The sequence below is a fragment of the Plectropomus leopardus genome, chromosome 7 (genome assembly GCF_026936395.1).
Source record: "Plectropomus leopardus strain MGB_pleo_1.0 chromosome 7, ASM2693639v1, whole genome shotgun sequence".
In the NCBI taxonomy this organism is placed as follows: domain Eukaryota; kingdom Metazoa; phylum Chordata; class Actinopteri; order Perciformes; family Serranidae; genus Plectropomus; species Plectropomus leopardus.
In genome coordinates, this window is record NC_142182.1 from 4971088 (window position 1) to 4988228 (window position 17141).

General features: G+C 38.3%; 1 protein-coding gene across 2 annotated transcripts in view; it reads left to right on the forward strand.

Moving 5' to 3' along the window:
- The window catches only part of il34 (interleukin 34), a 67907-nt gene extending 50920 nt beyond the window's left edge, over positions 1 to 16987 (forward strand). Inside the window, exons 3-8 of one of the 2 annotated variants that reach the window (XM_088079711.1) lie at positions 3125 to 3228; positions 3595 to 3672; positions 4212 to 4289; positions 7148 to 7255; positions 8335 to 8534; positions 12392 to 16987. In XM_088079711.1, the coding sequence (XP_087935837.1) occupies positions 3125 to 3228; positions 3595 to 3672; positions 4212 to 4289; positions 7148 to 7255; positions 8335 to 8534; position 12392 (569 nt within the window). In that variant the 3' untranslated portion in view covers positions 12393 to 16987. The remainder of the gene's footprint in view (positions 1 to 3124; positions 3229 to 3594; positions 3673 to 4211; positions 4290 to 7147; positions 7256 to 8334; positions 8535 to 12391) is intronic. The other variant, XM_088079710.1, reaches the window with a different exon arrangement.
- The last annotated feature ends 154 nt before the right edge of the window (positions 16988 to 17141 follow it).

Below are 17141 nucleotides of genomic sequence, written 5' to 3' on the forward strand. Positions count from 1 at the left end.
CAATAAGGTGAAGTAAAAAATGTTTTTTAAAAACCATTTCTTTATGGAATTTACAGAACAATTACTGTATTGTGATATATATTACATTATTGTGGCAAGGCAGATTTATTTGCATAGCACATTTTATTCACCAGGATAATTTAAAGTGCTTTACAGATCAATAAAATATAAACATATACACAAGGATGGAGACTTGGAAAAAATATGATATGCAATATAAATGCATATAGAAAATATGCATTGTAGGAGCAAAATTTTGCAGAGGAAACATGCAATGCATGCATGCAGTAAAAAAGATGATGTATCTTTTTCTGCTGCGTCAATTTTTACACTTTTAAACTGTCCACCATGAGTGTAATGCTAAACTGCTGGAATACTCTTTTAATTGTTCGGGATCGTGAGCTCTAAGGTTAGCTTGGTGTTAGGGCCCTAATGAATCAGTGTGCTAATAATGATTAATGCAACTTAACCCTTTGAAACCTGGATCAACGTCAGTTTTCTTGTGCTGTATTCAGAAGCCTTTTATAAGCTGTTTAACCCTTTGAAACATGACCAAACTGGTTTGATTTTGTTCTAAAACACAGGGGAAAAGGCAGTGAGCAACTTGGCAAGAAATGTCCCACACATTGCAAGAAATTAACTTTTTAACTCAACTTTTCAATTTCTACAAACCAGTGACACACTATGAATGTAGAGCTTTCAGTGTTCTTAGGGGGTCTGGAGCCTTGGGTACTTATCTAACCTTGGATGGGACACAGAGCATCCTCTTTATTCTAGTTATTTATAAAAATTGGTAATTTTTCCATATTAGTTGAGACATAATTAAAGATACATTTGAAAGTGTCAGCTAATCACAGTGTAGACCATGTTGTACGACTTATTCACCTCTGATCTGGGGCTCCTTGTCAAGATTTATCAACTGTAATTCAAGTTCAGACCTCTGTGACACCATCTAAAGCAACAGATACGACCCCTGGGGTTTGGAGGTGAATTTCGGGACTTTTTCCAAGGGTCTGACCCAGTCAATATTTGTGACTGAGACAAAGATTCGTTTTTAAAACATTACTGACCATCTGGAGGCCATCTGGCCTTGAATCAGATTTTATGCCTCAGCGGTGGCCTGAGGTGTTATGTTTTGGGGTTTTACGGCCATCAATCCAATTTTGGTGAACTCCATTTAACAGTAACACCTTTAGGGGATTTATTGAAATTTGACACAAACCTCCATTTGGACCAAGGGATTACCTGGAAAAGTGAAGCCAAATCAGAAGTAAACCTACATTCTTTCTGATGGAGAGCAGGGGGAGAAATGACCCTATTTGATTCTTGCTTCAATACAGCATGAGAATAAAAGAGTAAGAGTAAAATAGATGATAAACAAGGGTATACTTTAGGGTATTGTTATGTTCACCTTGTGATTGAGAAGTTTTCATCAATGTTTTGGCATATTTCACTTTATTGCAGCCACATACATATTTGAAGCATGGGAGGACCTTTTAGTTTGTAAACTCCCAGGGAGCTTTTTGTATTTATTTTAAATTATTCATTAATTTTATTTCAATTTTCACTTGACATCACAAAAGAAACAGATGCTGGGAATTTACTGTATATGATGTTGATTGTTTCAGTTTCATTTCAACATTTGCTAAAGGCATTTAAACAAAGTTTTATATTGTAGTTTGTTATATTCCAAATTCTAAATACTGATAGAAAGATTTTCATTTTTATTGTAAATGCATCTCAGTTCCAACTGTCGGTTATCAGTCTCATTAAATACTAGTAGCTATTTTTGTATTGGCCCTGAAAAACAATATCGGTCGATCCCTAGTCACAATGTCAGTTGTCATGGCGACATATAAGTCTGGATAGACTTGGATGTAAACTGTAATTTGACTGTTTGGCAGAGGCATACAACCTCGAGACAGTAATTCTCGTTAGAGCATTAACACATTAAAACCTGTCTTTGATTAATGGCTTGTTTGTTTACCATTTATACAAATTCAGATTCCATCTTCTCTTAATGCTGGTACATTTTGTCAGCTGAGGGCAAGGAAAAAGGGTTTGGAAAAAACAATATTTTAGTGTCATTCTTCAAAGACCCATATCAAAGACAGTCATCTTGTTGATAAAAATCGCTATATTTTTGCCGGTAGGCATCAGTATATGGGAAGTCAGTAAACTGTCAGAATAATGACTTGATTGCTTGATTGACTGGTTGGTTGAGTGACACTGGACCTCTGTAAGCTGTGATTATTTTTCAAGGTGAAAAAAAGCTGCTGGTAAATTAGCTTTTTAATGACAAAGCAGAACACAGATAAAAATCAGGCTGGCTGGTCCAGACAAAATGACAGAGACTTAAATACTCAGTCTTCCCTGCGAGACATACATTGTCTTTTGTCCTTCTCCTGAAATCTGAAAAAAATTCAGGGCAGAACAGGGCAATACTGAGACAGTCAAAAGAGCTTACCTCCCTCACTTCTGTCAGACTTTAAAAATGTATGCAGTTTGTGTTTCAACCCTTTAAAACCTAAGCAAATTGGCTTGGTTTATTTTAAAAATATGAGCAACAAGAAATGACCCAAAAATAAGCAAGAAATTAGTAAAAAGTAAAAAAAAAAATTGCCTGAAAAATAGCAAAAAAATAGAAAGACAAAAGTAAAAAAAAAAAAAAAGCCAAACAAAAACAAGACAAGGACAAACAAAGAAAAAAAGTGGGAAAAAAGATTTTTAAGAAGTACCTGAGGAAAAAAAAAAATTGTTTCTATAACCTAATTTTAAATAGTTAATTATAATATATTAAATCAAAATATTAGAACCATAGTTTTCTGGACATTTCCCTATGTTTTTTTTAACTAATCTGTTATTAGTAATTAGTTACTAATCTGTTTTTTCCTCTTTAACAAATTTCTGATATTTTGCAGGATATTTCTTGCTTATTTTACCCCATGATTTTAAAAGAAATCAAAGCAGTTTGCCCACGTTGGAGAGATTTAAATAGCTTGTGAAAGTGATCTGAGTGCAGCACAAGAAAACTGTAATTTGTAGGAATTCTTTAATCACACCATGAGAAAAGAATGAATAAAAAGACAGGTAATGCAGTTAATCTCTTCTGTGGTTTCTGCAGGCCTGTTTCTGCTCTCGCCTGTTCTGATGGCCCCAACACCAGCCAGCATGTGCACGCCCCTGAGGACGCTCAATGACAGCCTCAGCCACAGGCGACGGTACATGGTGAGAGAATGAAGGCATGTTTGCAAGCATGTCTCAGTAAATGTGGAAAAAAGCTTGTGTGTATTTTGATTCAGATTGCATCTTCTCTTAATGCTGAATGTAAGGAAAATAAAAGCTAGAAAAAAAAAGAAGGAAGGACAAGATTTTGTTCTAATTCTTCTGAAAAGAAGAAATTATTAGAACTGTTCTCACAGGCTGAGTAGTACTCCTGACCTTGCTTCGTAAAATTGATGAAGTTAAATTTGAATTGAAAGAAGTTGTTTAAATTTACTGGTTTTGACAGTGAATGTAACAACCAATGTAACAACCGCTCTCTGATTTGAGATGCACATGCTATTTTTTTTTTCTTTTTTCTTTGCATTACAGAAGCACTACTTCCCAATCAACTACACCATCAGGGTTCATCAAGAGGAAGTCTTTAAACTGTCAAACATCAACAGACTGGTAAACGTTAAATGCTGTATTTTTATTTACTTGCTGTTTCCATTTTCCTGTTTGAGGACATGGTGGGAGAGATTCCTCAGATGATGCTTGCCATATGCTTTATCCCAGCCGCGCACCAAACAACTTTTCAAGAGATTTCACGGCTGCAGACGTGTTTCCGTGTTTTTGTAGAAACACACGGAATTGTTAGTGTGCCACATTTCTTAAATGAAGTTTGGTGTAATATTTTCCACCAGGGAATGATCTCAGAAGGAATCTGGATGTATTCTTACAAATAGCGCCCCCTTCAAGATCCCCACTCTTTGCAAAATCTTATAGAGTGTAACTAAAAACTCACTTTCTTTAGATGTCTGAGGGCTCTTTTCAGTCTTCCAGGCATTACTCGCATTTTAAATATACACTATTTGGTGCTATATGCTGATGAACTTTAGTCTACACATGCAAAAAACTCGAAATAAATTTGTCAGACTTCATGCTGTAGATTCACATATTCTGATAAATGTATTAATAACATTTCTCTCCTCTCTTCTACCCATCAGAGGTTAGAGGTGGAGGGGTTGGATGAGCTGGTTCTCCAGAGGTTGTGGTTCCAGGTCAACCAAGGCGTGTTAAAAAAGGTAGGAATGTCATCTGCATAAAGATGAAATTTATTCAGTTTTCTTTACCAAAACTAAAACAAACATTTTATGAATAATTCGTCAAAACTAGCACTGCTTTTTATTCTCTCCGAACTGCCTGAACAGGCCCGAAGTGTCTACACCACAATTTAGGGCTGGGCGATAAAATGATAACGATATCAGTCGCAAAATAACTTTTCCTCGATTGAAATATGAGACATAGTGGATATAATGTTGATAGAATGCATTTCAGCCATATTTTGACAGACAACATGAGCAGCCAATAATAATAAGAATAGCGCTGTGGCGAACCAAATGCAGTGAATGACTTTGGCTGTAGAACAGCTGAGTGTTTGACAGCCACAGCGCTAAAACAGCAACATTTGCAGAGGTGGAAAGTGACTTCTTTAGACTTCTACAGACTACTTTGTGTTAGTTTCAGGTTTAAGCAGACTTTGGATGAATTATTCAGAAACACTAGGACGCATTGCTCAGTGTCTCATCCAGCCGCTGGTACTGAGCTCTAACTGGGAATGTTGGCAGATATCGATAAGACTTTTTTCCATATTGCCCAGCCATACCACAATTTATATTGTGTTCACTGGTGTGTTCAACACTTAATGTGTTGTCACTGGCAGATCTTTTTTTCTGCTATAAAAAGATAATGTAAGTGCGTCAGAAAATACCAACAGCTAAAAGATGAACGCTGGTAAGGTAGGAGGAGATTTGTTCGTGGTTCCAGTGAAGTTGAAGCTTTTAAACAGGAAGTATCTAAAGTTGTTCACTCAGCCACTCTTGACATGCGGCCTTGGATTTTTTTTTCACACAGAGATTAAATGCAGGTCTGAGGTGAATCATAAGACTAAACCTCTGTCAATCAGTCAATAAAGATCAGAAAATTGAAATCACATGTCAGTCATGTCCTGATAAAGCGAACAGGCACATACTGTATGCCAGGGATACCCAACTTGCTTTGCTTATGGGCCACTTTTGCAAAATGACAGGAGACCAGGGGCCAGTCGCAGCAGCCCCATACACGTTTCTAGAATTTCTAGGATTTTAGGATGTTTTGAGGATTGTAAGACAATTCAAGGAGTCAAGGACAATTCTAGGATTTTAGGACGTTTCTCCAGTTTAAGGACATTTCAAGGATTTGAGAATGTTTCTCAGACGTTCCACACATTTTAGGACATTTCAGGGTTTTTAGGACGTTTCTAGGATTTTAGGACAGTAGTGGCTTAACTACGACCTCTGTCAGGGGGTTCGAATAAGATCCTCAACTGGCACTTTTTTGATTAAAAAAAAAGCTCTATTTTGATGCTTTTTTTATGCACTCTGGCACTTTATGTATACTAAAAGTACAAAACCAATTCCCAGTGTGAGCCACTTTATGTTTCTTGTGAATAGGACAATGGTTTGTCATCACCCGGCACCCTATCTGGGGCCAGATTTGGCCCTGAGGCTTTAAAATGAGAATCACTGCTTTATGCTAACCCTGAACTGGCCACCATACAGGAGCATCAAGTAATGCTCCACCACCTACACATTTTGCCTTCAGGTATAAACTCAAGTACAATTGCATGTCATGTCACGCAGGTTGAATTAGTGGGGTGGAGCCCTGCTGCTCTCTCTCTTCCTTGATGATGTCTTTAAGCCCCGGGGCTTTGGGCTTGAAGTCCATATAATTGAAAAAATGAAGTAGGAACTGATTACAAAGAATTTAATTGCTGGTCTGCCCAACAACACCCACACTTACAGCCTTGAACACTTACAGGAAGCATGCTTTCACATGGAGCCAAGTGTATGTGTACCACTTACGACAAAGGGCAATACCCTTAAGCCACACTTGATGCACTCTTAACCTAATACTGAGTAGTTTTCAGACCTAAGTGAGTCACTAATCCCATCACAGTCTACTACTTCCCACTAGTACAGCCTTTGACAGCAATGACGCCAGTTTGCGGAGCACCACTAATCACCAAAAATGTTGATTCATCGCATGTTGGATTTAGTTTAAACAAGAGAAAATACAACACATATATTGAGCATGATTTAGATGTATATATTTACCAGGATAACATTATGGTGGTCAATTTAAGAATTTTGCACAAGGAAGACTAAGGGGCTTTACAGCATGTTTACACCCCCTAATGTTAGTTGCAGTAGTACAAGGAGTAAAAATCTAAGTGTATCTTCATAAACCAATGATCAAACACTTACAGACACACACACATAGATCAACTTTGTTTGAAGTAACATTTAGGGTGTGAGGTCTACTGTGGGTTTAAACTTTGGGTTAAGGAAAAGATTAGGTTAATAAACCACTCTCTAGGTTTTGCAATCTTATCCAAAAAGTCTTTTTAAGGCAGGTGGGTGTGGTAGCGGCTCCAGCCAGCAGGCCTCCTCAAGCTTTGGCCAGAAGCTTAGGCCCCTTCTTAATGGTAAAAGTACCCCCCCTTCTTTGGTGTGTGTTGCATCTTTGGCTAAGTACAGGTCAGAGCCCCACCTTTTTATGCCTCAGAGCTGCCAATAACTGAGTCTGGAGGCTTTATGTTTTGGGATTGTTCGTCCATCCCATTCTTGCTGTATAGATGTATAGATCCTCTGTACTTCCAGGGAAAGATGAGTGTTTATGGCAAGAATTTTGTGGGATTTTCAGGCCGCATCTTCTTTTACTGTTTATTTCATTAGAAAAAAATCCTCACAGTTTTTAATGTCACAATGTAAATTTTTAATGTCACATTTTGTTTTGTTTGTGTACAAGGATTCAAAGATCTGAATAAAGAAGATAGTTGAGCATTTGTTTGCTGTCTTTAAGCTTCTTATTGTCTAACACTAAAGACAAATTGTGATTTCAGATCATCCGGGTTATGCCAGAGAGACATCCTTCACGTCCATACACCGCTGAGTTGGAAAGACGCTTCAGGGATGCGGAGGGCGTCTTTGTACAGTCACATCCCGCTGAGGTAAGCTAGAGTTCACATATCTGTACCACGGCTCTTCAAATTAAACAATTCAGTTAGTAAGTGAATTTTCCACAGACTGCAGGGATGGATGTCACATTGATCCTATTTATCAATATAGGGAATGAATGCCCTTATCACTAGAAAATTAAATGTGGCTTCTGTTTATGATCCAATAAGAGTTCAGTGAAGGTGAAATTAGGACACTCATTGATCATTCAGTGAAGTGTGTGTGAGCGATATGTTGCAGGGTAATGGGTACTCGTGCAGTTTGCTACACTTTGTAACAACAACAACAACAACAACAACCAGTAGCTGCATTCTCATACATAAACATAAAGGGGGCTCTGAGAGATGCAAGAACATTGAGTCTTGTTCTTCTGTACTGTGGAAAAGGAGAAGTGATTGGTGGAGTTGATCAGGGGTCTGTGTCTCATACGAGATGTGTCTGATCCACCAATCAGCATTCATTTTAGTGAGAAATCTTCATTTTTGAAATTGTTTACCTTTCATTCCTACAGTCTCCTCACAATTAAATCACACAGCTAGCCAAAGGAGGCAGGTAGTAAGTTGCAGTGATAAAATTTAAAATGTATAGTTCGTATGGTAAGAAGTTCTTTCCTAGTTTTACTCGCCACACCAGGGACAGACTAAGACTAAGGAATTCCACATGGGCACTTTGAAATATTATGGATTAAAAGCATATGTTCACTTTCTTCAAATTTAAATGGTTGAACGATGAAGGGAAAAGTTCTGGGAATTTGTTGTGAGTTTTCTTCCATCAGACCACAATGATCTGTTGTGTATTGGCCATGCATAATCAAATTTTAAATGCTCACGGTAAATGGTTGTTTGGATATGGAGTCATACTGTTGTTGATTAATTTTTTATGAGATACTGACATTTACAGATGCAAAGCAATTCATGGATTATATTTAGCCCACCTGCCATGTTACTGATGCATGGTGTTTCTTTGTGTGTGTGTGTGTGTGTGTGTGTGTGTGTGTGTGTGTGTGTGTGTGTGTGTGTGTGTGTGTGTGTGTGTGTGTGTGTGTGTGTGTGTTGTGTGTGTGTGTGACCAGGTGTTCCAGCAGGAGCTTCCAGAGTCGATCCAGGACACTTGGGATAATTTAACGGAAGAGCCTGACAGAGTGCCAGAGTCCAGCTGGCGATTTGTAACCCCAAAATCCCTTCTGGACAACTTCTGCCAAACTATGCACTGCCTCTTCAGCGAGTGCTTTGCCACAACAGAACCACTGCAGGATTGTGAGTATAACGAATGGTGCGTTAGCATCGGCAGGTCGGTTCAGTTCAGTTATATTCAGTTGTGGATGGTACCTTTTGGAACCATCCCCATTTTTCATCACCCCTCTTTTGGAGTACTGAGCACACTGATCTGGTACACAGTCTGTTCATTGGTCCGTAGAGAATCAACACTGCGTCTAGGGCTGAGTCGAGGCTAGTTTAACCACTGTTTATACTGTGAGAAGTTCTTCATACTTTGGTGAACAATAACTATAAAATGACAGGATGTTTCACAGCCTCTAGCAGCAGTTGTAGACAGACAAAAAATAAATCACTGGGCTGACTGACGGTGACTTTTAAGGTGGAACATTTATTTAAAATGTTACTCAGTGCATGAGTTGAGGACTTCAATCCATCAGCAGACCTTAAATTTCAATATGACAACTTTGACCACTCCATCTGTTTTTATTGTCTCTCTTGGATGACATACACTTTAAGTATCTTCGAGCATTTAAAAAATGTACATTACTTGCGACGGGGTTATGTGAACTGCATATATTCTGACCCCACTGGAGAAAAAACATAACAGAGCATTGTTGCTGTGTGCTCAGGCAGCACCAAACCCCTGCTCTTGCCTGACAAGGAGTCAATGCACAAACTGGCTATTTAAAAATTACCACACAGGAAGACTCTCACTGCAGCCTGCTCTTTTTGTTTTGAAAATGTCAGCGTGCAGGCTTGTTCTGTGGACAGTTCACTCTGTATTACCAGTGATCAGGGAAATACAGTCCTGCAGGAGGGAGCAGCGAGTGACAACAACCCTGCCCACATGTTCAAGTACTGTCTGCGGTGGAAAAATTACACAAATATAGGGACTAGGTACACGTTAGTAGGTGTTAATTTTGGTTCTAAATGTACAATACCGAAAGCGTTAAATGGAAAAGTGGCTGAAAAAACCCTCTGGGAGGACATTTAGAATAAAAAACATGTTTTGTTTTCTCATTACTGTACTATAATAACAGAGATGAACACACAAGCAGAATAGGCTGTGTAAAGAACCTACATACCTAACATTTTTCATGTTACTTGGCCCTATGATGGAGAATGTTTTGTAAATGTCCTCTCTTGCTCACGGGGAAACTTAGCCAAGCCTTTGATACTGCGGCATGTTTGAGACGCTTCCATTTTGTTACATTTTTGTGGCTCCAGTTTTCCACAAACACTTAAAACCTACATTCCTTCTTGTCAAAAACATTGGCTCTCTCTCTCTCTCACACACACACACACACACACACAAATTTTGTTTCATAATAGCAGGAGCAAAGGAAAATGCTGAATTGCCGTTTTAGTACTTGTTTCACGCAAGCGTCGTGAATCATACAATGACTATAAATGCAGTTAACAAAATGAAACGAAAAACAACATTTAACAGGCATAACTTACGTATGACATTTTACAGACCAAACAACTAATCGATTAATCAAGAAAAAAAATGTGTTTAGGTCTCTTCAGACCATTTATCTTAAGCCATTTTTGCATTAAGATCCTTTGTCCACTGGAATGGACAGAAAAAAAACAGACAAAGTATTCTAATAAAAAATGCTAACGGTCTATTAGTGCATTTAGATAAGAACTCAATAATTACAATATTTTTATTTTGTTTGTGTTTGGAACATAATGTTATGAGCAGTGAGACATTACAAAACACCGTCCCCAAAAACTGTTGAAGCGCTAAACAGGACTGACAGCATATCAGTAAAGTTCACTGTGGCACAGTTGAGATGGGGAATGCAATACGTTTGCTAATGTATGTTTGCTGCCCAGGCCACGTGTTCATGGCCAGGGCAGGTAAGTTAATCCGTCATTATCAGGATGTGGCAGTGTACAGTGTGTGCCATTTGAGGCCCTCACAGCTGGAGCACACAATGTCACTGCATTCCTCCAGCAAACAGTGACTGTTGAAGTGATAGCTTAGCCTCAAGCTCGTAATCTTTGGAGTATCAAATACTCAGCCTCAGTGGGGCCTCGAAATAGGATCTAGAAAATATGCTTTATATAAATATTCTATTTTCCTTTGTGATCAGCTTGGATTTTCTTCCTTGAAATCGTGACAGTTTCTCATCATGGAAAATAAAAATACAAAAACATCTAAAGTCTCTAACCGCCTCTGCAGCATGGCATACTTTCATACTTCCAAATCTATCCCTTTCCAAACATAAAACACAGTGTGCTCTAAACACTCAACTTTTTGCCAAAATAGAAAAAAAAACATTGCTTCTATTTCAGTACTCATGCAAAACCTTACTGTTACATGTTTGTTGGTTTGGTTCCATCTCTTTCATTTGGTCAGGGCTGTCTTGTTTGGTTTTTGGAGGAGATAAGTGTTCGCGTGATGTGCAAGGGAGCCAGTGAGTAAACTGCATTGGAAATTGATAACAAAAAAACAGTCTTAGGTAAATTTGTCATAAAGCTAGTGACTGAGGTAAGATACAGCAGAGGAAAAAGAACAGAGGCCCTCAGTGTAAAGTCATATTAAGCAGAAATCATCAAGGCCTTGTTTGTCCTCCATGTATGAATTTCTTCTATACAAACCATTGGGGTTGACCCAAATACTCGGTTGAATCAAGGATTTGGTACAGATAATGTACAAGGATGATACAGGCAATGTCAGCCGCGTAAAATGTGTCAACTCTCTACTCATGATGAAGCACAATCCTCATTTGGGTAGCTACATAGTTCTCTGTCTCTTGTGATCAAAAGTGTTTTGTAGCTCATTTCTGAGGCTGTTCTTTAAATAGTTGTCTAATCAAAAAAAATATCAATACATATCAATTTCAGATTTAAAATATCAACTTCCATTTAATTCCTACTCATTAATGGTTTATTTCACACCTATACCTGGTTTAAACTCCGCCCATTCAGAGTACAGAAACAGATACCGATTGTTCAGTTTGTTGAACATGCAGATACAGATAATGGTGTGCTCTCTCATTCCTACAAACCACTTAATGTAACACTCTACATTAGCTGTTAATAAAGACTGAAATATATCTTGTGAAAACTAGTCAGGCTAGCTGTTACTTACTGGAAACAGGTTGCAAGCACTACTTAACTATAGACCTTGATTGCTTTGTGATTAATGCTTTAACACTGACAGCACAAGTTAAAACAGATGCCTCATTATTTAGGGAATTCTGTGAATGGTTTGGAATTAACTTTATACAAACAGTTTAACATGCTGCTACAGTGGTCCAAGTCTTTGTGGTTTAGTCACAATGTCATAAGCACCACCGATATAGTGCAGTTTAGCAAGTATAGCCAAAACTACTTTATATGTGGTTCTTTTAAAAGAAGGCAATTTCCCCTGTTTCCAGTCTTTATGCTAAGCTAAGCTAAGTGCCTGCTGACTCCAGCTACTGTTTTAGTGCTCAGATATGAGAGATCTTCTTATCTCACTCTCATAAACATATTTCCCAAATCTTGAACATTTGGGAAATATTTATCTTAAGCCTTGTGATATATTTTTGCCATTTTTTACAATAAAAAAGTACACATTTAAGAAAAAGTTTTAATATTGGGGTCAAATTTTTCACTGAATGATTTGTAACCATGTATGGGCATATGCAGCGTGCTAGAGAGAGATGAATCTGCCTGATTAAAGTAGTATAAGTTCTGTTTGAAATACATCCATCCACCCATTATCTATAACCCCTTATCCTATTCAAGGACGTTCAGGAGATCACGTTACTTTGAGGCTCATAATGTATATATCAAAAAATTGAGAGACAGAGATGTGGTCCAGGTTCATAGTGTGCCAGTAATGTATACTGTGAGAGACACAGAATAGTATTTTTAGGAGTTACTCAAGTTTCTCTTCTTCTGTTTTTTTTTCAGACTGTGATGTTTCCTGTTGGAGAAAAGGCAGGAAGAAAGACCGACAACCCGAAAGCTGAGAAGAGGCCAGTAGGGGGAAGTTGTCCCTGTTGATACTGATGTGGGATTGGTATCATTGTATCTCTTGAGGACAATCCACATGGAAACAGAAGAGTTCAGTCCTGATTTGTGAACATCAATAAGTCTTTTCCAAATCTCCCAAACAGAGCTACGATTGATGATATGATGAAGACAGAAACACTGGCTCCATCAGCCAAAGTAGACTGATATTGCAGATACAGCAATAGTATTTATGGTGATTTCATGAGCATATGGACGTTCTGATAAAATAAAATAAAACTCCAACCCCTCAGATTCTCCAGTTCTCTGTCACTCAGGAAGCCTGAAGTATTTGTCTCTTGATGGCAGCTCAGATTGATGCTTTGATTCTTGGGTTTCAAGTTTTGGAAGAGATTTGTTCATGTTCACTTATATGGACTGAAATGATCCTGAAATCGATGTCACTGTGGCTTTGACAAACCTCTGCCCAAAAAGCATGTGATGTGCTTCAGTGGACCTGTGTGGTTCACCTCTGAGACTGACAGTAGAGAGAGACTACACATTGGAGTGCTATTATATTGAGAAACTTTCACTGATTTTGTATCATAGCCAGACTTCTCTTCTTTTAAGCCTCTTTCAAGCATCAATGAGATACTGCAAGAGCAATGTACATGGACTGAACTTCAAAACTACAGGCAAACTGATAACTATTGTTTTCTCTTCCCTCTTCCGTTGTTGACATCAGTTTTGGACACCTGGGAAAAGGGTATCAATTTCTGCTCATTACATGCACAGTGTCCTTTCAAAATATACTTTGGGGTTCACAGGACACATACGTTTGGTCACCAAAAATACTTAGGCTTTAAAATTCCTTGGTTAGGTTTAGGGAAAAAATCATGGTTTGACTTAGTGACATATGCCATGTGACATGTATGTCATGTGATGTTAACTATGTAACATAGTTAAAAAAAACCCTCAATGTTGACTCTTGGTTTCATACACAAAATGAACACCGATCTCCTGGGCAGGGGCATGTCGGTGAGAACTACCAGTTTAATGGCTCAAATGCTTCTGGAAAACGGCACAGTGTCTTGTAAAAAAAAAATGCCTGGATTCAGTGGCTCAATTGCCTTTAGAAAACATGATGACGATGAGAAACAACCAGGTTTGGTGGCACCAATGCTCGTGAAAATGCCTTAAAGGGTTGCCAATATACACCCAGATTTGATGTTTGTTGGTCTCAAACAGTGGTCTGCAGCATGGCAGCTGTATCATCATAGTATCACACCATCTACCATCCCCTCCACCTCCAGATGACAAAGTCAGCTCATATACTATGCCACTTATATGTTTAATATGAAGTGTTTTAATGTAAAATATTTGTGATCTGCAGGTATGTACAATGCAAACAAAAGTCTTCTGTTTGTTTGACCCATCCACCACCCCTCCTTCCCGTCCTACACAGGCTTTCTCACCCTTTATACTACGTCATTGCTGTGGATGGGTTTACATTAGACTGAAAGCCTGATACAGCTCATACAGAGGCTCAATTGTGCCTTGTGCAGCAGAATCAGCTGCAACAGTGGACTTGCTGGCATTTCTTACCTGCAGCTTACATTGAAAGTGTTAGTTTTAAATCTGTGCTGTCAACCCACACTGCATTTTGGCTTGGGCGGTTTGTATTATTTCTGACCATCAAACCTACCTGAAATTTCACCAGGGTATACGGTATATGACTGTATAAGTGTGCTGCACTTACCCCCTACTAGTCTTGTTAGTAATCTAGTTAGTACGTCAGCTATTCCAACAATCACCATCTCCGGTTTGGTCTTAATAAATATTTAATTCACCAAGGTAGATGTAAAAAACATAGTGTTATTCACCACAGTCTCTCTTTCTGCAGGCTGCCGGCTGTTTACAGCCCTGTAACTTCTCCCTGCACCTCTAGGTGCGGTGTGTCTTTCAGCTCAGCTGCCTTTTCCACCAGTACAGACCGGAGACTGAGCTCTGGTGGTGCATGCTGTGCACTACAGACAATAAGTTTAATAGAAAGAGGAGCACCTGTATTTATGACAGTATTTAAAAACATACCTTTGGATTTTCGAAACACCCTGGTGTACTGTAATACCGTGATATCGCCCAACCCTACTGTTGAAACAATTCTGTTCATTTTTGACCAATTTCATGTATTTCTTTCTTTATTTTTATCATGTATTAACAGTGCTAGTTGAACCCAGACAAACAACAACATGCCACATCTATGAAAAAACTTTGAAATGAAGACATGTATAGGCCTAACTGCAGGCCCATGACTCAGGCATAGACAGGGGCTCAAGATGATTTGCTCTGTACTGCATGCACTCATTTTTTTCCTAAAGAGCCTGTTTACACCAGGGATTAACATGCATCTTAGGTGACGCAATATCACATGGACAGCTCAAAGTCTCTCTGTTCATACCCATCATTAGAATTTGGCTCCACACGTGTCTTGAGTGACAACTTGTGATAGGATCTCACTTCCACGCTGTATATGCAAAAAGACGCTTACATCATTATAATTTGCAAAGAACATATACAGTTTGTTTTTAAGCGGCAGGAAGTTTGTCTTGCTATATGCAGGCTTTATCACCTGCAGCTAGCAGACTACTGCTGTAGGAGTGTGAGCCCCACAGTGAGTGGGTACAGTTTGTGTGAATCCGACTGTATATACCAGAACAGTTAAGTAGAGTTATGGTTATGGCTCGCTTGGGCTATTTAATTGGACTGTCCTTGTCCCTGTACACAAGCACCAAGAGAGAATCGATTTATTGACAGAAGTAACTCAGACTCCTTAACTGGCAATATCAGGTAATTGCTATATGACCTTCTTACGGTTAACCTATTACGTTGCATACCAAACAAGTTAGCAAGAGGCGAAGGGGTTGCATGTTGAACGGTGAAAACATGAACTTTTTGGCACTGTTTATTTCGTACATACTCTACACTTTACTTAGTACCTTCATCTTGTTTTGTTTTCTCCCCTTCTTCTTCTTTTGTTTTATCCAGCTTTCTATTGTGAATTTTTACTGTTCAAATTCTGGTTCAAAGCCCAGTGTAGAGGATGTGCAAAACGTCTAGGCCAGTTCAGGTTCAACTGAGCGTAAATCAACTAACAATGGCAATATCTAGTTGTGATGATGCATGTTACCACTCTGGTTCAGGGGAGCGTCTCTTTAATCAGCCCTGTGCAGAACTCTGTCACGAAGAGAGTGTCTCAGGAGACGATCCTTCATAGTCAGCAGCAACAGAAAGTAGAGAGTAAGAAAAGCATGGATGTTAGCTGAGTGGGTGGTCTGTTAATGTAGCCCTGGGTAAATAGTGTACACGCTGGTGAAAAAATGTGGTGCAGATCACCTCCGAATGTGGTCTGAGCTATCAGATCTCAAGACATATTGAGGACACATTCCACTGCATTAGAGTTGTCTACTTGTGATATGATCACGTAAGACACACGTTAATACCAGGCGTAAACAGGGCCTAGGAAGTATGTTTTGCATGCGTGAGCTGCAGTGGTGGCGATTTTTATCTTGCACCTGGTTCACTGCCTACAAACCCTGACTTGCTGGTTTAGTCAGTTTATAGTGTAACATTTCCTTTTCCCTTCCTTACTTTTGGGCTAACTGTTTTTATTATGATAGCATATTTCACGTACAGTTGTTACCAGAGCTGTTCCCAAAAACACAGTCAACATCCTGTAAAATAGAAGAATTTGTATTCTTTCAGCATTGCAGGTACTAATTATTTTTGTGTTTAAAAGTAAATTTCAAATTATATTTTAACAGTTGTGTTTTATCATTAAAAAAAAAAAACAAAAGAGAAAGAAGGTTTAAGAAATATGATTTGCATTGCATGAAATGATACTTGCTGCACACAATTAAACTAAGTAATGTGGCGTTTCACTCATAATCTTCAGGTTTTTGTCTTATAGAATGTTTAGCTACTCTCAAGACTGCACAAAGTATTTGTGAAAGTTACTCTATATAAGTTAGAGTTTCAGTTCATGTGTTTGCTTTGTACTTCATATATATAACTTATGTTCAAGTTTTGCAAGCCTCTTTGTGTCGCTCTTCAGGGGGAGAATGATGTTTAATGGTTATGTTATGTGCACAGCAATAAGTTGAGCCTGAGTCTGAAAGGTACTTTAGTCAGGACAGCTTTAATGATGTAATAAATGAATGATAATTATAAGTGTATTGGCATAAATGCAGCAAGTGTATTTTTTTATTATACTTAATCCATCATATATAACTGTATGGTTGTCTTTTTGTAACCATAAGAGCTTTTTTAAAGTGTATTCAATTATCCCTTATTGTGACCATAAAGTGATATTTCCCAAAACCGACTGGCACCAACAGAGAGATAACTGCAAAAACATGGCTGGTTATTTTCTGTAGTCTTTACAAACAGATTTTTTATACACAAGATATTGAATTTATTTATTTTTTGAAATGTATAATGCTATGTGACAATACTTTTATGAAAGAAATAAAAATTAAATTGTTATTTTTTATCAACTAACCTGGTGTCTAGTGTCCAGTCATTTTTAATACGCCTCTTTATTATTCTAATGCGTCCAGCAATTTTTCATAATAAAATGTTCCACTGTGAGGGTCCAGGGACAGAGGGGGTGTCTTATTGGGCCATATAAAAAAAACGACTTGGTTTGACTTTT